Source organism: Carassius carassius, chromosome 1, assembly GCF_963082965.1.
Source record: "Carassius carassius chromosome 1, fCarCar2.1, whole genome shotgun sequence".
Taxonomy (NCBI): Eukaryota; Metazoa; Chordata; class Actinopteri; order Cypriniformes; family Cyprinidae; genus Carassius; species Carassius carassius.
Genome location: NC_081755.1, coordinates 1,029,757 through 1,056,729, shown reverse-complemented (window position 1 = coordinate 1,056,729; position 26,973 = coordinate 1,029,757). Strand labels below are relative to the sequence as shown.

The 26,973-nt window shown below is 43.0% G+C and overlaps 1 protein-coding gene across 2 annotated transcripts in view; it reads right to left on the bottom strand.

Annotated features, from left to right (window-relative positions):
* Window positions 1-293: 293 nt before the first annotated feature.
* Window positions 294-26,973, bottom strand: part of LOC132134918 (galactose-specific lectin nattectin-like) — a 154,697-nt gene continuing 128,017 nt past the window's right edge. Inside the window, exons 1-9 of one of the 2 annotated variants that reach the window (XM_059547177.1) lie at window positions 3,121-3,224; window positions 2,826-2,915; window positions 2,575-2,604; window positions 2,308-2,337; window positions 1,623-1,646; window positions 1,449-1,531; window positions 1,219-1,353; window positions 796-907; window positions 294-558 (exon numbers count right to left, since the gene is read on the bottom strand). In XM_059547177.1, the coding sequence (XP_059403160.1) occupies window positions 461-558; window positions 796-907; window positions 1,219-1,353; window positions 1,449-1,531; window positions 1,623-1,646; window positions 2,308-2,337; window positions 2,575-2,604; window positions 2,826-2,883 (570 nt within the window). In that variant the 5' untranslated portion in view covers window positions 2,884-2,915; window positions 3,121-3,224 and the 3' untranslated portion in view covers window positions 294-460. Of the gene's footprint in view, window positions 559-795; window positions 908-1,218; window positions 1,354-1,448; window positions 1,532-1,622; window positions 1,647-2,307; window positions 2,338-2,574; window positions 2,605-2,825; window positions 2,916-3,120; window positions 3,225-26,973 lie in introns of those variants that run through there. The other variant, XM_059547173.1, reaches the window with a different exon arrangement.

The following is a 26,973-nucleotide window of genomic DNA, read 5'->3' as shown; positions in this document are numbered from 1 at the left end:
ACCGAAAATCTTCAGGAATTTCATTCAGAAAATGCACATCTGATATGTGGAATGAGACAAAAACCCACAGAAACAATTCAATGCAACTGCTTGATATTTATTGAGTTCTACTTGCACATTCGTAAAGAAATTAGGGAGAATTAGTTAAAGGAGCAATTGACCAAAAAATGAAAAATTGATTACAAACTTGCAACCTTTCACTTCACAAGACATTAATTGATGGACTGGAGTCGTGTGGACTATTGTGATGTCTTCATGATCAGCTGTTTGAGCTTTCATTCTGATGGCACCCATTCACTGCAGAGGATCTCCATCAATAAGCAAATGATGTAAAGTTATATTTCTTCAGATCTGTTCTGATGAAGAACTAATCTTTATCTTGGATCGACTGAGGGTAAGCGATGTTTTAAAATTGTCATTTTTTGGTCAACTATTCCTTTAATGCAAGACAATAAGACATTCACAATTTTACATGAAACTTAAATGCTGGTGTGTATTTCTTCACACACACATAAGGCTTTTTAATGTGACAGGGGTTGTCATTCCAGTTACTCGAGGCTATAGCAGGAAGGGAAAAAAATCTATTATTGTTACAGTATAAGTATTCTGATAAAATGTAATGCTTGTTAAGGTAATACAGCCAATTCTAGTCCTTTACCATTTCATAAACATTAGGTGAAGTTAAAATACAGTTCTACAATTGGCTGGTTATTGGAATTGAGGCTACTAAGAATTTCCAAGATAAAACAAAGATATAAATAGTGATGATATTTCATAAACATTTAAAACACTCACGTTGATAGTTCATCATAAGACAGTGCTCGTTTCTATTGCTATTGTCAGGTTGTGAAGGAGCCCATATCTCTTGGTCCAGTTTTGATCCATCACTCCAGAGCCATGTTCCCTCCTGTGAACAGAACACCATAAAGGACACTCCGTTTCCATCACACACCTACATGGCATTATTTGATATTCGTAAATATAAAAAAACATGTTCAAACCAACCATTTGGATCACAAGTTCATGATGTTAACGCATCAAAAACATGTTTGTGTTTCTCTATAGAAACCAGTAGACCTACCATGCCAAACATATCAGCTGTATCCTAATCTTACTTTTTATTCTATGACATAACTCAAAAACAACTACAATATACAAAAGAAAAAGAAAAAGAATGGCTATTGACAAGTACGCTAAACAAATGTAAAACAAACATACTGAAACAGCGTCATAGCCTCCTATCCAGGACTCAGTTGTCTCTTGAGTTTGATATTTAATCATGATCTGTACGAAGATGTACTCCTCATAACTGTGTACAGAGGCCAGGTTCCCATCGTAGCCCAAACACTGTTTCTAAAGAGAGTAGGACATAAAAACTATTGTTAACTAACTGAAAATTTCAAGACTTAGAAATGAAGGAATCCCTATGATAAGATGGCATCTCATACCTCTGCATCAATCCAGGAACGCGGAAAGTTAAAAAAGCGGAAGCATCTACCTTTATATGCAGACCATCCACTTTCACAGGTTTCTGTAAGAAAGATAGGGGAGTATTATTGCTGCCTTAAACCTTTAGTATTTTCATTAAACTGAGATCAGATTGATATTGTATGTATACGCACCTTGTCTGACCAGGGTACAGGTCCCTGTTTAAAATGTGTAAATAGCACAAAGAAATAAACAGAACAAAGATACAAATTAAACAATGTTTAAGTTTGTAATTGTCCAGTTACAGAGACCATATAATCAAATGTAAATAGCATTGCGTAGTCTTCACTGTATAAATGAAAAAGAGTTTAGTTCTTGTTAAAATGACAAAGTAATTTAGTGAAGGGCAGTGAGAGATTTTCTCTCATTAGATTTCTTGGATTAAAATAAGGACATCGACAGCAGCTGCTAAATTAGGTGCAGTCACTTTAAGAGACAATCCATCCGATTTCTTTCTCAACTGTTTACATTCACTTAAGAGGTAACCGACCGCTAAGACAGGTACAACATAATATTTTATGCATTTGTCCGTTCAAGAGCAAGAAGAAGCAAAACTCAATTTGGTGTTGAAGGGCTTAGACGTAGCTCTCTGTGTGCACAGAACACAGCGCACTGATGCTGAATTAAGCTTTTCATCTCTTTTTGTGTTTGTATGTTTATGTTTTTGTTCACTCAGGTGCAGATGGAGAACTCAGTTCAGTGTTTGAGCTCTGTCCACAGCCGTGGGTCCCTATAATCATCACCACCTTTCACCAGTGACGACCCTGCTTTTGTCACTACAACTAGACAGAACAAATGTAACACACTAAAATATCTCACCATTGCTTCTGCAATTAAGAGGTGCTGTCTCTGAAATAATAAAAAAAAGAATACATATATATATATATATATATATATATATATTAAAAATTTTAATAATCAGATTACAATTTTATGTCTAAATCCAAACTAACAGTCTGTGGGATTTGAGGTAAACTGCATAAATTAAAAACTGGGCCACATACACTTCACAACAATTACCTGAAGCATCCAGAGCAAAAGAGCAGAACAAATGTAACACACTAAAAGACAGCATCAATATCTTACCATTGCTTGTGCCATTAAGAGGTGTTGCCTCTGAAATAATCAAAGAAAAATTATATGTGTGTGTGTGTGTGTGTGTGTGTGTGTGTGTGTGTGTGTGTGTGTGTGTGTGTGTGTGTGTGTGTGTGTGTGTGTATTAAAAATTGTAATAATCAGATTACAATTTTATGTCTAAATCCAAACTAACAGTCTGTGGGATTTGAGGTAAACCACATGAATAGAAAACTGGGCCACATACACTTCACAACAATTACCTGAAGCATCCAGAGCAAAGAGCAGAAAGAAAGACAGACAAAGAGGCCAGACTGCCATTGTTCCTGAAATCAACCAGTACTACTGCACACCTGACAAAACATGAAGACAGAACAGTTTTTATTCATTATTAACCTGTTCTCAATGTCCACATTCCAATATTGCCAGCTGTACAAGAGCCCTGTGCGTCACTATGGAAAGGATATATATATAAGCATTTCAAATGATCCACTGACTCAAGCCACACTTTTATGAAACAGTAAAGTGTAAAGTTTTGAACGGCTGAAAAAACCTCACCCTCTATGAAGTTAGTCACGTCCAAGTACTCTGTAGCTCTCTGCAGAACAACAAATGCTTGACTCTTCAAAACCAGATCATGACTCCCCTCTTTTTATTTGGTTCATACACAGAGGAGACTGTTGTCTGATTGGTTCCTGTCTCCAAAACCCACAACAAATCCTTATCTTAAACCTAATCCCACACAGAAGAACCAGGAGAGTTATGATAAGAAATGAGATTTCAACACCACACATTACATAACCTAAAATCAATACAAACATTACTTGACTTGGTTATTTTATAACATTGTGTTAATAATGACTCTCTAGTGTTGTGGATTTTGTCAAATTTGACATTTCATTTGGTCACTGTCACTATGTTTATAGGCATTATTCACAGCTATAGCAAGAATGGAAAAGGGTTTTGTCTGTAATTCTACATTGAGATCAGAAGAGAGATGAAGAACATACATCACGTGGGGAGTACATATTCACGTTGTGCTGTGGGGCTCCTTGAGCTCATCAAAACTATCCATTAGTTCCTCAAATGTTCATTTCCGTTACCTAATAGATTGGTGAGTTTTATTCTGTCGAAGGAAAAAAACTGAAATTCAGGATTCTATTTATATTCTATATCTTGGAATTTTCTTATGCCTCTGTAATAACTGGACAACATACATACATACTGATAGAAAATAGTGATTGAGAAAAACATTTTCACTTTGCTGTCCACAATGAATGCCAAGACAGTGCAAAACTATATACACACATACGTAAAGAATAATTGACGACGGGCCGTTGAATTATTATAAAAATAATTATATATGAAAAAATATAAATTTAGACTATGTGTATCTAAATACGTGAGTATAATGTAGGAATATAGAATGTGAAAAATAGAAATATAGACTATGTATATATGTACATGCAAATCTACAGTATTAACAATAAAAACATATAGTGCAGTAATGTGCAAATTGAGTTCAACTACGTGATAACAATAGCAGCAGTAATAGTAACAGATTTGAGATGAGGCTACATGAGTAATCTTTAATGTAATCAATAATATTTATTAATATCCTAATGATTGTTGTCATAAAAGAAAAATCTAAAATTTTGGCCCATACAATGTGTTTTTTTTTTCTTCATCTATTGCTAAAAAAATATACCCTTAAGAATTAAGACTGGTTTTGTGCTCCAGGGTCACAAATTATCGATCTGCTATTTAAATGGCTGCTTTTTCATCTGAGATTACATTTTAAAACGTATCTAATCCAAGAGCTTTCCAGCTACAACCACCAAACTTGGGATGGAATTATTTTTTCTAACTGGTCGAACTTACAATTTTCGTTAAACAGATGATCATAACTATGAAAAGTCCTACAGACTTTCATTAAGGGAGTTGACACTTTTGTACAGTAAGATGTATAGTGTGTTTAGAAAAGCTTAATGATCATCCTAGGACAACATGCTAAGTCATGCTAGCTAACATGTTAATCATGCTAAAAACCATAGATACGTAGAGTTAGATGCCCAAGATGGCGGACATGACTAAGTGTCTGGAGCAGTCGAATGTGGCATCTACCTATACATATATATGGTAACAACATGTTAGAAATGTGTTAAATCATGCTATAAACATGCTAATGACATGCTAACAACACATTAATTATGCTAGGAACATGATTAACAATATGTTGATCATGCTAGAAACATGCTAGCAATATGTTAATGTTAGAAACATGTTATTCATGTAAACATGCTAATCGTGCTAAAATATGCTAATATCATGCTAACAACATCTATCTAAACTTTCAAACTTCAGCATTGGCAACTGCTTCAAACTTTCAGACAAGGGTTTTTTAAAACCCAATTTCAAAGTTTGTTTGCAAACTTGACTCATGTAGTTAGGTTTAGCAATGTATTATGCACAAACATGAGCAATGTGGAATCAATGTTTGTACATGACCCAGTCAAACTCTCGTCAAACTCTCTGAAGAAACACTGAAAAAGTAAACGGTGTTGAAAAGCAGATTGATGCAGATGTCTCGCACGTCCTGATTTTGCTGAGTTAGATGTCTTCCTAGGTCAACATATTTTGTTGACCCTGGAACAACATTTTAATCCAGAAATGTAGTCTTGACCATATCTGTCATGAGTCCGGACCCGGTGTTCCTCCCTCTCACCACTGGAGGGCGCCACTTCCATTCTCCCAGACTCATTACCTTCACTCTGCACAGCTGTGTCACCCACACACACCTGATCACAAATTCGACACACCTGTCACATACTCACACACACAGCTGTTCCCCTTTGTCACGGACAATATATTCTCCACTCTCACACCACTCTGTCTGGCTGGATTAATGTTAATTGTGATTTGTAAGTGTTCATGTATACTGGTGTTTTGCATTTTGGCTGCGTCTGCTCTTGTCCCTGTGATTTGTTTCTGTTTTGTTTTTGGCCTTGTTGGCCTTTTTGTTCTCATTAAAATATAATTTCCCTGCATTTGGACCCAGACCCTGTTTCCTTCACGGCGCCGTCTCTACCGCGCCGTGACCATATCCTCCTCATACTTAATCATTAGTAATACCTAAAATCAGAGGAAATTATAGGTGACTGACCCTGATGTAGAACCTAATACTGATTGTGAGCCTAAACTTCACAAAAGCTATAAACTGTTTCTTCATACCTGATTGGTTAATCACTGTGTGGTTCCAGGGTCAACAAAGTTCTGCCGGAAGCTTCAGCATAGGCAACTGCTTCAAACTTTCAGGCAGGTTTTTTTTATATCAATGTTCAAAGTTCATTTGCAAACTTGAGTCATTAATTTTAACAATGCATCATGCTCAAACATGAGCAATGTTGAATCACTGTCTACATGACCCAGTTTATCACGCTTATATTGAAATCCTCCTACTTTTTTCTTTGAAAAATTTGGTTACACTTTATTTTACGATATATCTATTAGTTGCTTATCAGCATGTATATTACTAGAATATTAGCCATGTATTAGTGCTAATTAAGCACATATTAATGCCTTATTCTACATCCCCTAATCCTACCCTAATCCTACTAATTAGCAGAAGCTATTAGCTATTAGTAATAAGCAACTAATAGATGTAACCGTAAAATAAAGTCTTAACAAAAATGTATATGATTGTTTTATGCAGTTTATGCAATTATTGATTTATTTATACTACATTTTTCAAGGCACACCCCCAACTGCTCCCCGGGTACCACAGGAAAAATGATAAAAAGAGTTCAAATGGAGTAAAATTCAACAAGAAATAGATGAATATAAAGTAGATTTAAGACAGATTAATTTCTTTATTTTATGTGCAAAATTCACAGTTTATCCACAAGCAAAACTGGCTTAAATCTCCTTTGTATTCATATTTTTCTTGCTGAATTTAACTCTCATCCCTGAAGCTTATAAATAACAACAACAAATGCAGTTGTTTGATTCATTATTATCACATGAATATCATGATTAATCAAATATATTTGAGCCTTTTTTCTAAGTATATAATCTCATACTATGATGTAACTCCACAACCCTACCTAGTACAGTTTTCCTCCATGTTTGCAATATCTCTACAAAGGAGTAGTCTGCTGCTCGAAGATTTCGCCGTTGGAGAAGACTGTTGATGTAACACTCAAAAAATCTTAACTTAACGAAATCTTAAACTTAAACATTAAGATGAACAATATTTATAAATGCTGACTAATATATATATATATATATGACTAATATATATATATATATATATATATATAAGCCTCTGAGCCACACAATCTTCAACAAGAGCAGGAGAACATTTCTGTGTCTGCTCTCCATGATCAGCATTACCTGTAAAACATTTTATATCTCATGTTGTTAGCTTTCCATTTCATGCTAAAATTCATTTCATATGTTTATAAAGTGAAAGTAAGTGACCTGAGCTGCATCCGAAAACGCCATACTATATAGTAGGCGGAAAACAGTATGCGAAGCAAGTAGTATGTCCGAATTCATAGTATTTGAAAAACAGTAGGCGAGATGTACCCAGATGACCTACTACTTCCGCCCGAATTCCGTAGCATGCATTTGATGGACACTACACTATCCCATGATGCCACGGGAAAGAGGGGGCATATTGGAAAAAATGGCGGAAACTGGAGACGCGGCTCTTTTCAAGTGTAAGTACCTCAGGGAAAAACGTTGTTCATTGTGGTTAGTAAGCAGCTGACTTATTATAAGTTTAAACATTATAAATTGATGAGATTATTTCGTGAATCCACTGTAAAATGTTTTTAATCATTACGGAGCACATCTGTCTAACAAACAGATCGCGCTAACGTGAGTGCTGTACATTAGCTTGTTAACGTTTTTTTAATGGACACTGCATTGTTTAGCAGTTTAATGATTTATTTCCCCTCTGTCTAGTGTTCATATTTAAGTTAGTATATATTTTGTCGGCTACATAGCAAGGTACTGTTAATAAGTATGCCTCAGTTTTTCAATGTAGCATTGATATCATTATTATTTTATAATCATGATTAATGTTTACTGTTTTGACCTTACAGGGTCTGATGAACACACTAATGAAGCCCTCTTCACTGGAAAGCACAATGCTGCCATAAAAGGTTTTGAGTAAGTCAACAAATTCTCTTTCACTTGGCCTTTTAAAAAATCCACTTGTCCCTGATAAGCAGACAAGCGTTGATGTCGAGCCCCGTGATGTGTGTTTAAACTGCTTCAGTAGGCTAGGTCCAATCTTTACGACTCCTACGTTGTATTGCGTCAATGGAGAGGTACGTCAGTTCTTCCTCGTTTTTTGTCCATTAAATTCATCATTAGTGATGTTATGCATTGCAGTGAGGGTAATATCATTTGTGCCACCTTGAAAAAATGAAATGCCCATCCGTGAATTTGTGTCTGGCGCCGGGTCTATGTTGAATAACTCTCTACATGACCCAGTTTATCACGTTCATAGTGAAATCCTCCTACTTTTTTTCTTTGAAACATTTCAATGATTGTTTATTTATATTGCAGTTTATACAATTATTGATATATTAATACTACATTTTTCAAGGCACACCCCCAACTGCTCCCCGGGTACCACAGAAAAAAACAATTCAAATGTAAAAAAAAAACAAAAAGGTACACGAAGGAGATTTAAGTCAGATTGATTTCTTTATTTTATGTGTAAAATTCACAGTTTATCCACATGCAAAACTGGCTTAAATCTCTTAAATGTATTCCTATTTTTCTTGTAGAATTTAACTCTCATCCCCGCGTTTTTTGATGCATTATTATTACATGAATATCATGGTTATTCAGATATATTTAAGCAAACCCATTATAGTTGTTTTCTTTATTTGTCACTATGATTGTTCATTGTTAAACATACTAGCATCTTTCCCTAAGTTTGTATGTAATTATAAGTTCTGCAGTGTTGTGTTTTTTAGTCGAGGTAAATCCTTATATCGTCTACTGTATTTAACTTAAATCCCCATAGCAGTTGTAACACAATTGCTCTTACCTTTTGAGATTCAGTTACGTGACCATAGGACCTGGATTCCTCCCCGAAACCACATCTGCTCAGCTGGGCCAAGCCTCTTAACGCTTAGTAGGTTTACAGAAGAATATGTTATTCATATATGTATATGAATTACTCAGAGACTCTCCATTTAATAAAGTTGTAACGCATCACCGTTTGTAATGGCTTCGCTTTATTAGTAGACAATAACTCATAAGCAATCAAACATATGAAAATAACAGCAAGGAATTCTTCACCACGGGGTACGGCCCCAAACTCAATACTCCTTATTTGGTAATCACATATATCCCTACACATAATATTTGATCTTTATCACTGTCTAGACAGAGTACCAAAAGTTCAAGTTGGAAAAAATTGCAGGGGTTGGTCAACCACACATCACTGATACAAAAATCATTTATAGCTTTTTGCAAGTATAGCTATTTGGCCTGACCTGTGTTAACCACACAGGTCACAGCTGCATGTTAGTATAGCAAAACAGCATAGCTAGTTAGATGTTCCATTTTGCAACCTGGTTGCCAAATGCATCACCTTCCTTTTTCCATCTTCTGCACAGGATAGCATATAACAACTTCGGACCACAAAAATATCACCTATAACTAAGGGGTATAATATGTGTGAGCAAAGACATACACCTGAAACTCTTTATCTTCTTTTAGCTGGGCTTTTAAGTTGCAATGATTCTAAGTCATCTGTTAACATTTGCAGCTCTAGACTGATCCCATTATAGTCATACATTTCTTTAATAAACTTCAGTATTCTTTTATTCAATGTTTCCTGTTGCCACATCAATTTTATTATAGTTCTCAATTTGAAGTCCATATTGTCACGGCGCGGTAGAGACGGCGCCGAGGAAGAAACAGGGTCTGGGTCCAAGTGCAGGGAAGATTCACTTTTTAATAAATGAGAACAAGAACAAAAAGGCCAACACGGCAAAAACAAAACAGAAACGAATCACCCGGACACAAGCAGAAGCAGCAGACACGAAACACACAATTAACATTATGCAATTTAACTCACAAATAACAATAGCAAATAACATTCTAATAATCCAGGCAGGCAGAGAGGTGGGAGTGTGGAGAATATATACTCGTGAACAAATGGGGAACAACTGTGTGTGTGAGTGTGTGTGTGAGACAGGTGTATCGAACTAGTGACCAGGTGTGAGTAAGTGTGTGATTGGGTGACACAGCTGTACGGAGCGAAGGTAATGAGTCCGGGAGAATGGAAGTGGCGCCCTCTGGTGGTGAGAGGGAGGAACACCGGGTCCGGACTCATGACAGATATGGTCAAGACTACATTTCTGGATTAAAATGTTGTTCCAGGGTCAACAAAATATGTTTAGTACTTTCTCCTGTTTTATTGTTGGTTTCCTCTTTTCTGATCACTTGGAAAGAGGATAAAAAGAAAAACAACAACAACAACACATGCATTTATGTTCAAACATCAGTTCAATATCTACTATTTCCTGAATATTATGAGATTCAAGATGGCCGTCCATGATGACGTCATAATATACTAATTAAATGAATATATTTACACCCCACATAAACCTTCGGCCATGCACAACATTTTTCTTATTTACAGTAGACCTCTATCTTTAAGCCCTTTCAAGCCACAAGCTTTTGAAATCTTGATGTCAAAATAACCCAAAAAACCCTGGCGCCTAAAGGGTTAATTACTGGGCATGGAAATCATCTTTCCAGGGTGCAATTTCTGGTCTGGGTCTTTCACCTGCAGAATAACTAGATCTCTTGATTAAATACCTGGGTAAAGAATCTTCTGAGCATGCAAGGAGCCTGAAAGCTGTTCATATCAGAAGCCCAGCAGCTGCACTGATAATGACATGGCAGAGACTTGAGGAAATATATGGTTCTCCAGACCAATTGAACATGCTCTTTTTGCTAAACTGGAAACCTTTCCAAGAATAACAAACAAAGTCCCACAAAAGCTTTGAGATTTAGGAGACATCCTCTCTGAACTAGAAGCTGCAAAGCTTGAGGGATACTTACCAGGTCTGGCATATTTGGACACTTCTAAGGGAGTGAACCCTATTGTTGAGAAACTTCCCTATAACATTCAAGAAAAATAGATGTTGTTTGGATCTAAATATAAAGAAGAGCATCATGTTGCTTTCCCACCTTTCTCAGTGTTTGCGAATTTTGTCCGCTCAGAAGCAAAGGCACGTACAGATCCCAGTTTTAGTACATTTCCTCATACGAAATATGAGAAAGGTGAAAGATTTGAGAAATAAAGACAAATTCCAATATCAGTTCACAAGACTCAAGTTAGTACCTCAACTAAAGTACAATCTGAACAGAAAAAGATATCAGTTAGTCCAAATCAGATTTGTCCAATTCATGGAAAACCTCATCCTTTAAGAAGATGCAGAGGGTTCAGAGAGAAATCTCTACAAGAGAGGATGCATTAACTGAAAGAGCATTCTGTGTGTTACCGTTGCTGTTCTTCTACAGGCCATATCGCCAAAAACTGCACTGTGGAAAATCAATGCAAAGAATGCGGTAGTGACCATCACCTTTCAGCTCTTCATTCAGGTCCTGCACCATGGAAATCACAGGCATTTACCCCTACCTCAGAGCATGGCGGGGAGAGAGACCAATCAGATAGTCATGAAGTTACATCTGAATGCACAGAAATCTGCGGAGAAGGACTGAGTGCGCGGTCTTGTTCAAAAATTTGTCTCGTTTCTGTTTATCCAGCTGGACGCAAAGAGAATGTACGCCATCCTAGATGAGCAAAGCAATCGGTCTTTGGTTAGAAAAGATTTCTTTGACATCTTCAACATCAAAACAAGTCCATTGCCCTATCCATTAAAAACCTGTGCAGGCATCTAGAGACAGCAGGTAGAAGAATTTCTGATTTCATTGTGGAATCCATTGATGGAAAGATAAGTCTACCTCTCCTTCTCTTTTAGAATGCAATCAGATTCCAAACAATCGTACAGAGATTCCGACTCCTGATGCAGCATTCCATCACAGCCACCTGAGACACATAGCACAGGAAATACCACCTCTTGACTCTGATCCAGAGATTCTTCTATTACTGGGCAGAGACATCCTTCAAGTGCACAAAGTGCGCAATCAAATTAATGGCCCAAATAATGCCCCCTTGCACTGAGACACACTCTTAACAAGCGGCCACAAATGAAAGCTCGTTTCCTGGAATTTATGGGCAACTTGCTAAAAAATGAGCATGCAGAGATGGCACCGCCTCTTCAGCATGGTCAGGAAGTGTGGTACTTGCCGCTGTTTGGAGTGTATCATCCTAAGAAGCCTAATAAAATACGAGTTGTCTTCGATTCAAGTGCGCCCTGTGAGGGAGTTTCACTTAACAGCGTGCTTCTCACAGGCCCTGATTTGAATAACAGCTTGCTAGGAGTCCTGATAAGATTCCGTAAAGAGCCTGTGGCTATTACTGCTGACATACAGCACATGTTTCATTGTTTTCTGGTAAGGGAGGATCATAAGGATTATCTTAGGTTCGTGTGGTACAGAAACAATGACCTTAACAGTGAGATCACCGAATGCGTGTGCATGTTTTCGGGAATAGCCCATCACCAGCAGTGGATATCTATGGCCTATGGAGAGCAGCCATGGCCCCTCACCCAGAGTCCCGAAGCACATAGCCGTCGGACCTAGGGAAAAAAAGAGAATCGTACTAGGGCCCCACGCCTCTGGAGGGAATTTTGTAAACAGATTGGGGCCTCTGCAAGTCTGTCTTCTGGTTTTAATCCCCAGACCATTTGGCAGTGTGAGTGGGCCAGCCAGGATCTAGGAAGAATGCTCCGCTGTCTAGCATCCAGCAATCTAAGTTCCTGGTGCCAGCAGCTCTCCTGGGCAGAATACAGTCATAACACCCTTCCTGTGGCCGTGTCAGGTATGTCTCCTTTTGAGTGTGCTGTTGGTTATAACCCACCTCTGTTCCCGTCACAGGAACCCGACGCAGCGGTTCCATCCGCCCTTTTGTCCAGCGCTGCCGTCGCACCTGGGAGAAAGTCAGGAGGATTTTGGTCCAAACCTCTGGCCGAACCAAGACTGCAGCCGATCGTCACCAGTCCTCTCCTCCTGCCTATGTGTGTGGTCAGCGGGTTTGGGTTCCTACCAAGAATCTGCCTCTCCGGGCACCTTCTCATAAGCTGGCACCCAGATTCATTGGGCCATTCCACATCACCAAGGTGGTTAGTCCGGTGGCGATCAGGCGCAAGCTTCCTCCTACTCTTGGTCAGGTTCACGCGGTGTTTCATGTTTCCAGGGTCAAGCCAGTGTTCTCTTCCCCCCTTAATCCTGCTTGTAGTCGCAGCACCCCCCACCCCCTCATCTTGTGGATGGATCTCCTACCTATACGGTTAAGAGATTACTCGATGAGCGGCGCCGCGGCAGGGGGTTTCAGTATCTTGTGGACTGGGAGGGTTACGGTCCAGAGGTGCTGGGTGCCATCCCGGGACATTCAGGACCGCTCGTTGATTGAGGACTTCTGTCGGCATAGGGTAGGCCCCTTCCTGGAGCGCCGGGTGACGCTCCTGGGAGGGGGGGTACTGTCGGGTCTCGAGGGCTAATCACCTGCCTTTTGGGGTTGTGAATGTGTTGTGTGTGTGTATGCGTTTGGATGGTTTGACAGCTCACCATGTCTGTCTGTTTGTTTTGAGTACTCCCCCCCGCCCTCCTTGTTTCTCTATTGGTAACCTTAATTGTTTGCCACCTGATCTCAATGTGCTTCTAATTTCTTCTCTTTATAATTCCCTGTGTTTCTCTGTCCGTTGTCAGACTGTTGTTACTCATACCAATAGCTCCGATCTACTAGCTGGTCTGTGTACTCACCTTGTCGTGTCTTGTCTTCAGGCTCCAGTGTCTTTAGCTGTTTTCTCTGCCTCCTGTTCTCATGAACGCAGAGCTCCTAGAAGCTTCCAGCTTTCATTCCTCCGGTCTCGGAACTAAACTGTGAAATGTTACTCATCTGCTTTGACTCATCTGCTTCAACTTCTCATTCCCTCACTCGGTGCCGGCATTCAACGACCCTGCGGGCTAAACTGTGGAACATTACTCATCTGCTCTGTCTCATCTGCTTTAATAAAGCACAGTGTAAACCCGCAACTGAATCCAGCCTGTTTCTCCTAACAGATTATAAAAAGAAGGACAGGTTGTGGCTACTTAATACAAGCATTTTGAATGATAATACATGTAAGGAATACATCCAGAAAGAACTGGCAGATTTTATGGATAGCAACAATAATGGAGAAGTATCGCCAAGTGTCCTATGGGATGCTTTAAAATCAGAGATCAGGGGAAAGCTCATAGCTCTCACATCTTATAAAAAAAAGGAAAGATGTAAAAGATTGGTGGATTTTTAAGAAAATCTGAAAAACTTATGTTAAAAGGGAAATAACTAAATTATATGAGGAAGAATTAGAGAAAAAAGCCAAATTTGTTAGGCAGAGATATTATGAAAATGGTTCCAAGGCTCTGAAGTTGCTGGCATGGAGGATAAGGAAGCAACAGGCTGAGAGTACAATATATGAAATTAGCGATCCCAAAACCAAAAAAGAAGATATTCACAAGATTTTTGAAAATTACTATAAAAATTTATATGAGGAACCAAATACAACCAGCTCACTGGAAATAAATTCATTTGTAGAATCACTTGACTTACCTTCCATAGGGGAAGTACGAAATAAAGCCCTAATGGCAGAGATCACAAAGGAAGAAATAAGGAAAGCAATTTCTAGATTAAAAGTTAATAAAGCGCCAGGTACAGATGGCTTTCCAACCGAGTGGTATAAGTCTTTTAAAGATCAATTAGTCCCGATAATTTTTGATTGCTTTAACTATACACTTAAAGGTGGTCTACCACCAAGAACATGGAGTGAGGCAATAATTTCAGTCATTCCTATAGAGGGTAAAGACAAAAAGGAGTGTAGTGCATTTAGGCCAATTTCTGTACTAAATATGGATTATAAATTATATGCATCAATATTAGCTAAAAGGCTGGAAGACATAATACCAGAATTAGTAGATTCAGACCAGACAGGATTTGTACACGACAGACAGACACAGGATAATATTAGGCGGGTGCTGCATGTAATTGATCATGTCACTAAAGAAAACATCAGAGCAGTAGTAATTAGTTTAGATGCTGAAAAGGCATTTGACTCCGTTCGTTGGGAGTACCTGTATTTAGCATTGAGAAGATTTGGTTTTAAAGATGAGTTCATTAGATGCATTAAAACTCTGTATTCATCACCAAAGACTAGAATAAGGATTAATGGACACCTCACTCAGAGTATGAATCTGGAAAGAGGCTGCCGCCAGGGCTGCCCTCTCAGCCCTGCCCTTTTTGCCTTATTCATTGAGCCCATTGCACAATCGATTAGAGACGAGCAGGAGATAAAAGGGATTCAGGTTAGAGGTTTGGACACAAGATTTGTCTGTACGCAGATAACGTACTCTTGTTTGTTTGTTAAAAGAATTTGGATCTTACTCAGGATATAAATTAAATGTAAAAAAAAAAAAAAATATTAAGTTATAATTATACCCCTGAGAATGACATGCTGAGTAGATTTAAATCTAATTGGAACTCATCAAGTATTAAGTACTTGGGGATTATTATAACAAAGGATATTTCTAAATTATTTGACAGTAATTATGGCCCTACAAGTAAGAACATTAAATCAGACATAGATAGGTGGTGCCAACTGCCTTTAGAGATGTGTAGCAGTATGAGTTAGTGTAACGAGCTAGCGTACTTTTGGCCAATCCCCGTGTGAGGCTCCGTCCTATAAATAGAGCGAAGTCCGTCTAACTCTCTCTCTTGATTGGCAGTGACGGAAGTTGTGTTGTGCTTCCATGTCGCTCTCTCCGTGTGCTCTGTGTAGACAGGTAGGGTAGCGGCTGTGTTGTCTTTGTGCGAATATTATTTTCATTATCTGCAGTGATGGTTACTGTGTGTTGGACGCTCAGATCTCCGGTTGAAGGTCCAGTCTTCCACCTTGTCGTTCAGCTTATCCAATAAATGGATTTACCGCATTATTGGTGCTGTTGGCACGCGTCGAGCCATCTCCCTCGGGTGAACATGGATTCTGTTTGATCGGTATGTATGCCATGGCGTTGGGTTCATTTATTTTAGTTTAATTAATTTTAATGGTAATAATTGTGTGTAAATAACAGGAATGAGGCCAGTTTAGCTGGGGATCGTCACCAGCTACACAGTATTGGGTTGCTAGCTGCTGTTTTGCCTATACGGTAGTGTTGCCTACACTGCTTCGCCTGTTCAGCCGGTACGGCTGTCTTTCTGGACTGTTGATTTCCCGAACTGCTGTTCACTTTGTATACGTATTGAATTTTGTAACAGCAACAGGATCAGATTGCTGTGTGCCTGTTTTGCTATTACAGCTGCGGGGCTATTGCGGCTGCAGGGCTAACAGTATGTGCCACTTGCAATGTGAGCTGTTGTTTTTATGGTGTTTGAATATACCTCAAGGGGTTGGGGCTTTATATTACAATTTTGCCGATTTAAGAGGTTTTTTTTCTTTCTTTTGTGTTTTTTTCTTTGTTTTGATTCCAATTTAGATTCAATTTGTATTTATTCCTTGTGTGATTTCTTTGGTTTTTTTTCTGATCATTGGATTTATATATCCATAGATATATAAAATTTTCTTTATACTGCCCTTTAATAACCATCGTTGGTTTTGGCAGTCATTGTCTGTATTTTGTGATAAGTTTATTTTTTGGATTTATATACATTTATTTATTTTTCTTTATTTTCTTTCTTTTGTGTGTTCTTCTACTGCCTCTCAAGGACCATTGCTGGTTCCGGCAGGTATTGTTCATATTTTGTGATAAGTTGTTAGTTCTTTTTATTTAGATGGTAAATGGACTGCATTTATATAGCGCTTTCAACAGACCACATGGCCATCCAAAGCGCTTTACAATTTGCCTCACATTCACCCATTCACACACACATTCACACACCGACTGCGGTGTCTGCCATTCAAGGCGCCATCCAGCTCGTCAGGAGCAGGTGGGGTTAGGTGTCTTGCTCAAGGACACCTCGACACTTGGTCAGGTGGAGCCGGGGATCGAACCACCAACCTTCCGGTTTGTAGACAACCTACATGAACCACTGAACCACTGCCGCCCCATTTAGAGATATTGATTTGTTGTAGTTTTTTTCTATTCTTTTTTTGGTGAATCTTCGTTAATGGTGTCTGTGTGTTTCGTTTTCTTTTCATTACAGTGACTGAGAGCCGATGGTGGTGGTGGTGGTGGTGTCTAGGTGGTGGTGTCCCCTTCCGATGTGCTGTTGATTTCCTTATTTTCTCTTGTGTTCACTGTGGTGTGGTTGTGGTTATTGTGAGATTTTCCCTGGGATTTCTAACTGCTTTTGACTCCTCTCTCCTCCATCGGTAAGCCTCAGCAGTTCTAAATTAATTCTTTTGTTTGTTTTTTTTCCCTTTTCGCTTCCCTGAGAGATGATTGTTAATTTATTGAAATAAAGGTGCTTATTCAAAATTGAACATCGTCTCTGGCTGTATTGTACATTTACCTGTGTGTCCTTAAGTGTATTATCATTGCAATACGAGCGTAGTCTGTGTTTTTGTCTGTTCTAATGTTGAACGCCACAATCTGGCATAGTCGGCAGGATACAATTTAATGCCAAGACATGTTCAATTTTGTTGTATTTGTTTGTTGTCTGTTTCTTTTTGTTTTCTTTTTTTGTGTGTTATAGGCAAGACAGCAGCTAGCGCCCTCCCTACGCTTTCCTATCTCCTAACGGTAGAGTCTCCCTTTGTTGGGTGGGGTAAGTATGGAGGGAGAGTTACAGGAGTTGAGGGACTTGGTTGAGCAGTTAGGAGCAGATAATGAGAGGCTGCGCCTGGAACGGGCTGCGGCCGTGCCTGGACCTAGTTCCGCACCCCCTAATGTGTTACCTACTACTTTACCCGTGACTAGAGCCCCTACAACTGAGAGATTAGTTTTTGTGCCCCGTGACCGAAAATGTCCCATGTTTAGGGGAAGATCAGGCATAGGGTTAACAGAATGGATTGAGGAAGTGCAAGCTTGTATGAGCGCGCGCCATTTGTCAACATCTGATCAGGCATTTTTTTTGTTTGATCACCTAGAGGGAGAGGCTCGCGATGAAGTAAAATTTTGTCCTAATGCGGAACGTGAGGATCCAGCTAAGATAATTGCTGTTTTACAGGAGATTTATGGTTGTTGTGAGTCCTATGTAGCTTTGCAGGAAGCGTTTTTCTCCCGTCGGCAACGGGAGGGGGAAACACTGCAAGAAACACTGATGAATCTTATGACGTCTGTACAACAACGCGCACCCGGCGATATACCAAATGCCGAAGTTTTGCTACGCGACCAATTTGTTGAGCATGTACTGGATGGAGCCCTCCGTCGTGAGTTGAAACAGTGTGTGCGTAGACAGCCAGCCGCTACCCTGCTAGATGTGAGGGCAGAAGCGATTCGGTGGGAGCGAGAGGGTTTGCCAGGGGGCATTAGGGGACGGAGTCATTCTGTCCCTTCAGCACTTGGTTTTCAGTTTGGCGTTCAGAGTGATGCTCGGTCGGTTGTTAATTCACCCCAAGTGTCTGAGCTGAGTGAAATGCGAGAGATGCTAAAGCTGCAGCAAGGGCAGCTCAACCAGCTTACTCAAAGCATTGCCCGCATACAAAGCTCTAGCCAGCGCAGGAAAATTACCCCCCGCCGAATTGCAGAGCCACAATTCGGAGGGGGCAGATACTGGTTCATTTGCGTTTAATTATTTGGCAGAAACTTCAAAACTGATGTCATCTTGCCCACATTTAGATGTGTGTATGGGTGGGGTTGAGGTTCCTTGCTTAGTAGACACCGGTTCAATGGTTTCTACAATCACAGAGAGTTTCTATCTCCAGCAATTTGAGCCATGGGGTCAAGAGAGGCTCCAGTCTTGTCACTGGCTGCAGCTCAGGGCAGCCAATGGGTTGGCTATTCCCTATCTGGGCTACTTGGAACTTGACATTAAGCTTTGTGGTAAATTATTGCAACGGTGTGGGTTGCTGGTAGTTAAGGATCCCCCTGGTGGTGTGTCTTCTCAGGTCCCTGGTATTTTAGGGATGAACGTGATTCGCAGATGCTATAGAGAGCTTTTTAGTCGGCATGGCTTGGCCATGTTTGACTTACCCGTGGTCGCCAACAGTCCAGAATCTGTTGTGAAGGCGTTGCAAGGGTGCCAGCAGGCTAGAGCTCGTTCCCTTGATGATGCAACTGGTAACGTGAGGGTGAGAGGCGGGAAGGCTTGCCGGATTCCTGGGGGTGTGATGAAAATAGTCACTACCACATGCTCAGCACAATATTCTGAGAATACTGTGTTGTTTGAACCCCTTAGCTCTGGCCTACCAGCTGGACTTCTTGCGTCTCCTGCCTTGGTTCGGGTGGTAAGGGGTACGGCTTACATCCCAGTGGTGAATGTAGGTACCATTGATGTGCTACTTTATCCACGCACTGTTGTAGGCACTTTGGACAATGTTTGTGTTGTTAGCCTGCCTACAGGAGTCACTGAGGTACCTTTAAGTGTGGCCACAGTGGCATCTCAGATGGCTGCTCCTACGGTGCAGGATCAGATAGCTGTCATGGACCTTTCATCATTGTCTGCTGAAGAACAGGGTTCGGTAAAGTCCCTTCTTGGGAGATACAATTCTGTCTTTTCTGCTCATGATGGAGACCTTGGTTGTACTAACCTGATTAGCCATGACATCCCTCTTTTAGACAATGTTCCTGTCAGGCAACGCTATCGGCGTATTCCTCCATCTGACTACGAGCTGGTTAAAGAGCACATTCACCAACTTCTCGACGCACAGGTGATCAGGGAGAGTAGCAGTCCTTATGCTAGTCCTACTGTCCTTGTTAAGAAAAAGGATGGAACCCTAAGAATGTGTGTTGACTATAGGCAGCTTAATTGTAAAACCCGGAAGGACGCCTTCCCTCTTCCTCGCATCGAGGAATCCTTGGATGCACTCACGGGTGCTCGCTGGTTTTCTACCCTGGACCTGGCCAGAGGGTATAACCAGGTTCCAGTTACTGAGGCAGATCGGCCCAAGACTGCGTTTTGTACGCCCTTTGGGCTTTTCGTATGGAATCGCATGCCCTTTGGGCTTTGTAATGCCCCCGGCACCTTTCAAAGATTGAAACAGCTGTTTGGTGACCAACAAAATCAGTCCTTGTTGCTTTACCTTGACGACATTGTGGTTTTCTCCTCCACAATCCAGCATCACTTGGAGAGGTTGGAAGTAGTGCTGTGCCGTCTTCAACGGGAAAATCTAAAGGCAAAGCTCACCAAATGTGCCTTTTTCCAGAAAGAGGTGCGTTATCTGGGGCATGTGATTTCAAGTAAGGGGGTTGGCACAGACCCAAGCAAGGTAGAGGTGGTATCCAACTGGCGGCCTCCTGCTACTGTTTCAGAGCTGCGGTCGTTTCTTGGGTTTGCCAGTTTTACCGCCGCTTTGTGGAGGGGTTTGCGAAGCTGGCGGCCCCGTTACACAAGCTTGTGGCACATCTGGGTGCCACCAAGTCTAAGCGAAGGGCAGAGCGAGCTGTCATTGAAAACTGGACAGAAGAGTGCCATAGCAGCTTTGAAGTACTGAAAGCTAGGCTCACCAGTGCTCCGGTGCTTGCATATGCCGACTTCTCACTTCCATTTATTTTGGAGGTAGATGCAAGTCATGGTGGCCTTGGTGCCTTGTTATCACAAGAGCAATATGGTAAGGTTAGGCCCGTAGCCTATGCTAGCCGGGGTTTAAGGCCGCAACATGGTGAACTACAGTTCTGTGAAATTGGAATTCGTTGCACTCAAGTGGGCCATGACAGAGAAATTTCGGGAGTATCTGCTGGGCCATAAATGTGTGGTCTTCACTGACAATAATCCGCTTAGCCACTTGTCATCGGCTAAACTTGGTGCAACCGAACAATGCTGGGCAGCCCAGCTTGCGTCATTTGATTTCGAGGTAAAGTATCGCTCAGGTAGAAGTAACAAGAATGCGGACGCTCTATCCTGCCAGTATCCTCCGGCCCCAACAGATATGGAAGCTATGCTTCCTGGTACATCACTCCCTAAGCCTGGTTAAAGAGCACATTCACCAACTTCTCGACGCACAGGTGATCAGGGAGAGTAGCAGTCCTTATGCTAGTCCTACTGTCCTTGTTAAGAAAAAGGATGGAACCCTAAGAATGTGTGTTGACTATAGGCAGCTTAATTGTAAAACCCGGAAGGACGCCTTCCCTCTTCCTCGCATCGAGGAATCCTTGGATGCACTCACGGGTGCTCGCTGGTTTTCTACCCTGGACCTGGCCAGAGGGTATAACCAGGTTCCAGTTACTGAGGCAGATCGGCCCAAGACTGCGTTTTGTACGCCCTTTGGGCTTTTCGAATGGAATCGCATGCCCTTTGGGCTTTGTAATGCCCCCGGCACCTTTCAAAGATTGAAACAGCTGTTTGGTGACCAACAAAATCAGTCCTTGTTGCTTTACCTTGACGACATTGTGGTTTTCTCCTCCACAATCCAGCATCACTTGGAGAGGTTGGAAGTAGTGCTGTGCCGTCTTCAACGGGAAAATCTAAAGGCAAAGCTCACCAAATGTGCCTTTTTCCAGAAAGAGGTGCGTTATCTGGGGCATGTGATTTCCAGTAAGGGGGTTGGCACAGGCCCAAGCAAGGTAGAGGTGGTATCCAACTGGCGGCCTCCTGCTACTGTTTCAGAGCTGCGGTCGTTTCTTGGGTTTGCCAGTTATTACCGCCGCTTTGTGGAGGGGTTTGCGAAGCTGGCGGCCCCGTTACACAAGCTTGTGGCACATCTGGGTGCCACCAAGTCTAAGCGAAGGGCAGAGCGAGCTGTCATTGAAAACTGGACAGAAGAGTGCCATAGCAGCTTTGAAGCACTGAAAGCTAGGCTCACCAGTGCTCCGGTGCTTGCGTATGCCGACTTCTCACTTCCATTTATTTTGGAGGTAGATGCAAGTCATGGTGGCCTTGGTGCCTTGTTATCACAAGAGCAATATGGTAAGGTTAGGCCCGTAGCCTACGCTAGCCGGGGTTTAAGGCCCACTGAGCGCAACATGGTGAACTACAGCTCTATGAAATTGGAATTCGTTGCACTCAAGTGGGCCATGACAGAGAAATTTCAGGAGTATCTGCTGGGCCATAAATGTGTGGTCTTCACTGACAATAATCCGCTTAGCCACTTGTCATCGGCTAAACTTGGTGCAACCGAAGAATGCTGGGCAGCCCAGCTTGCGTCATTTGATTTCGAGGTAAAGTATCGCTCAGGTAGAAGTAACAAGAATGCGGACGCTCTATCCTGCCAGTATCCTCCGGCCCCAGCAGATATGGAAGCTATGCTTCCTGGTACATCACTCCCTAAGCCTTTGTGGCAGGCTCTTCAGAAACCTGAAGCAATTCAATCTGCTGTCATGGCCCTGCCTCATCTCACCACCTCTGATATCTGTACCCTCCAGCAGGGTGATCCGGTTATTCTGGAGGTTTTAGTGTTTTGGAGATGTGAGCAGCGTCCCAACTTTGAAGAGCGTCAAAGGGCGTCCCGGCCTGCATCGGTGTTACTTCGACAGTGGGACAGGCTGGTTGAGAGGAGTGGTGCTGTATCGCCGGGTGTTTCGCCCCGATGGCGCGGAAGTAGTCTTGCAGGTGGTGGTGCCTGCCTCCCTAAAGGAAGAGGTTCTTACTAAGGTCCACCAGGAGCATGGCCATCAGGGCATAGAGAGGACGCTGGAGCTCCTACGCCAGCGCTGTTATTGGCCGGGTATGACCGCAGACGTGTCCAAGTGGTGTCAGGCCTGTGAGAGGTGTCAAGTTGGTAAGGACTCTCAACGTCCTAGTTCTAGTTTTATGGGGCACCTGTTGGCTTCACGGCCTAATGAGATTGTAGCCATTGACTATACAGTGTTAGAACCCACCCAGAGTGGTTTAGAAAATGTACTGGTCATGACTGATGTTTTTAGCAAATACACACTTGCTGTTCCCACCTCTGACCAACGGGCCCCCACTGTGGCCCAGGCTTTGGTGGTAGAGTGGTTCTCCAAGTTTGGTGTTCCTACCCGTATCCACTCTGATCAGGGCCGCAACTTTGAGAGCTCTCTTATTCAACAGCTGTGTCGCCTTTATGGCATTGAAAAGTATCGCACCACGCCATACCATCCGGCCGGGAATGGCCAATGCGAACGGTTCAATAGAACGCTCCACACCTTTTGCGCACCCTGCCAGTGTCTCGGAAGAGGGACTGGAGTTCCTGCTTGCCACAGGTCCTGTTCTCTTATAACACAACCCCCCATCACTCAACTGGGGAGTCTCCATTCTATTTAATGTTCAGACAGGAGCCTAGACTACCAGTCGACTTCCTGTTAGGTAGAGTGCCCAAAGAGGGAGGGTCGGTGTACACAATTGCACCAGTGAACGAACCAACCAAAGCCAGGCAGGTCAACCGTGCACTGCTGAAGGCTGTGGTTGAAGCTCATCCTGCAAGTGAGGCTGCCTCACCTTGTTCACCTCTTGCTGACCTGCCTCAGTCGGAGGACGAGTTGTCAGGGGATGATCTGTTGGTGTTGAGGCATGAAGCTCCTTTGGTAACCCCCACTCAGGTATCTGTGACTCAAACCACTCTTCGGTTGCAGCTCCTGTCAGCTCCCTTGCCATCTACTGGGCCAGCCCCATTAGTACCTATTGCTATCAGGGCACCAGAAGGACCTACCCCCCTTGACCTCCTTTGCCTCAGTTTGTTCCAGCAGTTAGTGAAGTGGCAATACGTCGGACAGCATGGTCAACTGCGGGCCAGCATTCCAATGTCTATCATCTGCCAAGACCGGTAGTGGCAGTGGACAATGCTGCTGACCCTGTGTCCAACACAGTAATGGCGCTTTTTCGGCCCTGGAGCTAGTATAGGGTATTTTTAATTTTACTTATTAATCGTCAGGGGGACAATGCAAAAGGTGGGGTAGATTGTAGCAGTATGAGTTAGTGTAACGAGCTAGCGTACTGTTGGCCAATTCCCATGTGAGGCTCCGTGCTATAAATATAGCGAAGTCCGTCTAACTCTCTCTCTTGCTCTGCAGTGACGGAAGTTGTGTTATGCTTCCGGGTCGCTCTCTCCGTGTGCTCTGTGTAGACAGGTAGGGTAGCGGCTGTGTTGTCTTTGTGCGAATATTATTGTCATTATCTGCAGTGATGGTTACTGTGTCTTGGACGCTCAGATCTCCGGTTGAAGGTCCAGTCTTCCACCTTGTCATTCAGCTTATCCAATAAATGGATTTACTGCATTATTGGTGCTGTTGGCACGCGTCGAGCCATCTCCCTCGGGTGAACATGGATTCTGTTTGATCGGTATCTATGCCATGGCATTGGGTTCATTTATTTTAGTTTAATTAATTTTAATGGTAATAATTGTGTGTAAATAACAGGAATGAGGCCGGTTTAGCTGGGGATCGTCACCAGCAACACAGTATTGGGTTGCTAGCTGCTGTTTTGCCTATACAATAGTGTTGCCTACACTGCTTCGCCTGTTCGGCCGGTACGGCTGTCTTTCTGGACTGTTGATTTCCCGAACTGCTGTTCACTTTGTATACGTATTGAATTTTGTAACAGCAACAGGATCAGATTGCTGTGTGCCCGTCTTGCTATTACAGCTGCGGGGCTATGTCAAGGCGAGACTGGGACTCAGTTGCAGGTGCTCAAAAAGGTCAGTTTATTAGATTGGTTTTAAATTTTAAAGGACAAAAAATTAAAAATAAAAAAAGTTAACAAAAAACTATCCAGGAACAGGGCAGTCTGGAGCAGATCCAAGGAGCCTCCTGGACGAATTCCACTTGGAAATCCACTGATGCAATGCCAGGATAAGCTGACAGGGAGGCGGGGGGCGCTGTTGAGCCGGGGAACTGGTTGCGCGCTGCGGCGCGGCGGAGAAGAAGAGTGACGGCGATCGGTGATCGCTAGCATGGAAGGCAGGAGAGTAGCGCTGCCTGAAAGCAGGGGGAAGAGGGAAAAAAACAACAAACTAGAGAATGAAAACAAAACGGGCACGATCTCTGTGCAGGCTAAACAGGAGATGTGGACAAAACTGAGACATGGACGAGAACACGACGATCCGACAACAGACAGCACACATGAGGAGACTAAATAGAGAAGGAGTGATTATCATGATGCAGAGCAGGTGATGGTGACCAATAACAAGATAATAATGAAACAAGAGGGCGGAGACGGAAACCACGGTGACACAGAAGCACATGGTAAGTGTAAACAACCCCACACACTATTGAAAAACAGAAAGATCAGCCCGGGGACGTGACATTACCCCCCTCCCCAGGAGCGCCCCCTGGCGCTCCAGGGAAGGAACCATCACGCTGCCGGTTGAAGTCCTCGATCAGCGACCGATCCAGAATATCCCGAGCCGGGACCCAACTCCTCTCATCCGGACCATATCCCTCCCAGTCCACCAGATACTGAAATCCCCGACCTCGACGTCTGACATCCAGCAACCTCCTGACAGTGAAGGCTGGGGAACCATCCACTAAACGGGGAGGAAGGGGGGGGGGGGGGGGGGTTAGTAGCAGATGGGTTAAGGCGAGAATGAAACACAGGCTTGACCCGAGAAACATGAAAGACTGGGTGTACCCGACCAAGTATGGGAGGTAACTTGAGCTTTACCGCCACCGGACTCAATACCTTGGTGATCTGATATGGCCCCATGAACTTGGGGGCTAACTTGCGAGAAACCACCCGGAGAGGAAGGTCCTTGGTTGACAGCCATACTCTCTGACCACATACGTAACGGGGAGCAGGAGTACGGTGACGGTCAGCCGCTGCTTTGGTTCGTCTGGAAACCCGAGCCAAGGTTTCCTCAGCCCTCCTCCAGGTGCGGCGACACCTGCGGACGAAGGCTAAGGCAGACAGAACAGCAGCATCGGGCTCCTGTGAGGGGAACATAGGAGGTTGAAAACCAATGGAGCACTGAAATGGAGACATACCTGTGGCCGCCGCTGGCAAGGAGTTATGGGCATATTCAATCCAGGATAACTGTTGGCTCCAGGAACTCGGATTATGGGACGTCAGGCAGCGGAGAGCTTGTTCCAGAACCTGGTTTGCCTGCTCGGACTGCCCATTGGTCTGAGGGTGAAAACCTGACGACAGACTCGTAGAGGCCCCGAACTGTCGACAGAACTCCTTCCAGAACCGGGAGACAAACTGTGGCCCCCTATCAGAAACCACGTCTACCGGAAGGCCATGAATCCGGAAGATGTGGTCAACCACCACTTGAGCTGTCTCCTTAGCTGAAGGCAGTTTGGGAAGGGGGATGAAATGGGCTGCTTTAGAAAAGCGATCAACCACCGTCAATACTAGGGTGTTACCCCTCGATGGTGGAAGACCAGTGACAAAGTCAAGGGCTATGTGTGACCCGGGGCGGGAGGGGATGGGTAATGGATGTAGCAGACCAACAGGAGGCTGAGTCGAACTCTTGTTCTGGGCGCAAATTGGGCAGGCAAACACAAACTGCCTGACGTCCTGGGCCATGGAAGGCCACCAAAATCGCTGGCGGATAGCAGCCAGAGATCTTCGAACCCCAGGATGACAGACTAACTTGGATGAATGCCCCCACCGGAGGACTTCAGGGCGTAGCACAGCTGGCACGAAGAGCCTACCCTCCGGGCACCCCCTTGGTACCTCTCTCTCTCGTATGGCTTCCAGCACTCTCCTCTCCACGTCCCAGGAGAGGGACCCCACCACAATTTCTTTAGGGACAATGGTTTCAGTTGATGAACCGGTTCTCTTAATATCACTGTAAAGACGGTAGAGGGCATCAGGTTTTACATTCTTGGAGCCTAGGCGATACGAGAGAGAGAAGTTGAACCGACCAAAGAAGAGTGCCCATCGAGCCTGGCGTGAACTCACCCTCTTGGCCGAAAGGACGTATTCCAAATTCTTATGGTCCGTCCAAATCAAGAATGGCTGCACTGACCCCTCCAACCAGTGACGCCACTCACCCAAGGCCAGTCTGACCGCCAACAGCTCCCGGTTCCCTACGTCATAATTCCGTTCTGCTGGGCTCAGGCGGTGAGAGTAGTAGGCACAGGGATGTACCTTCCCATCTCTGGGGGATCTCTAAAAAAGGACCGCACCTACTCCAATCTCAGAAGCATCCACCTCCACAATAAACTGACGTTCAGGGTCTGGAAATGAAAGAACAGGAGCAGAAATGAATCGGGACTTCAGGTCATTAAAGGCCTCCTGAGCCTTCAAATTCCACCTAAACGGTACCTTAGTGGAGGTAA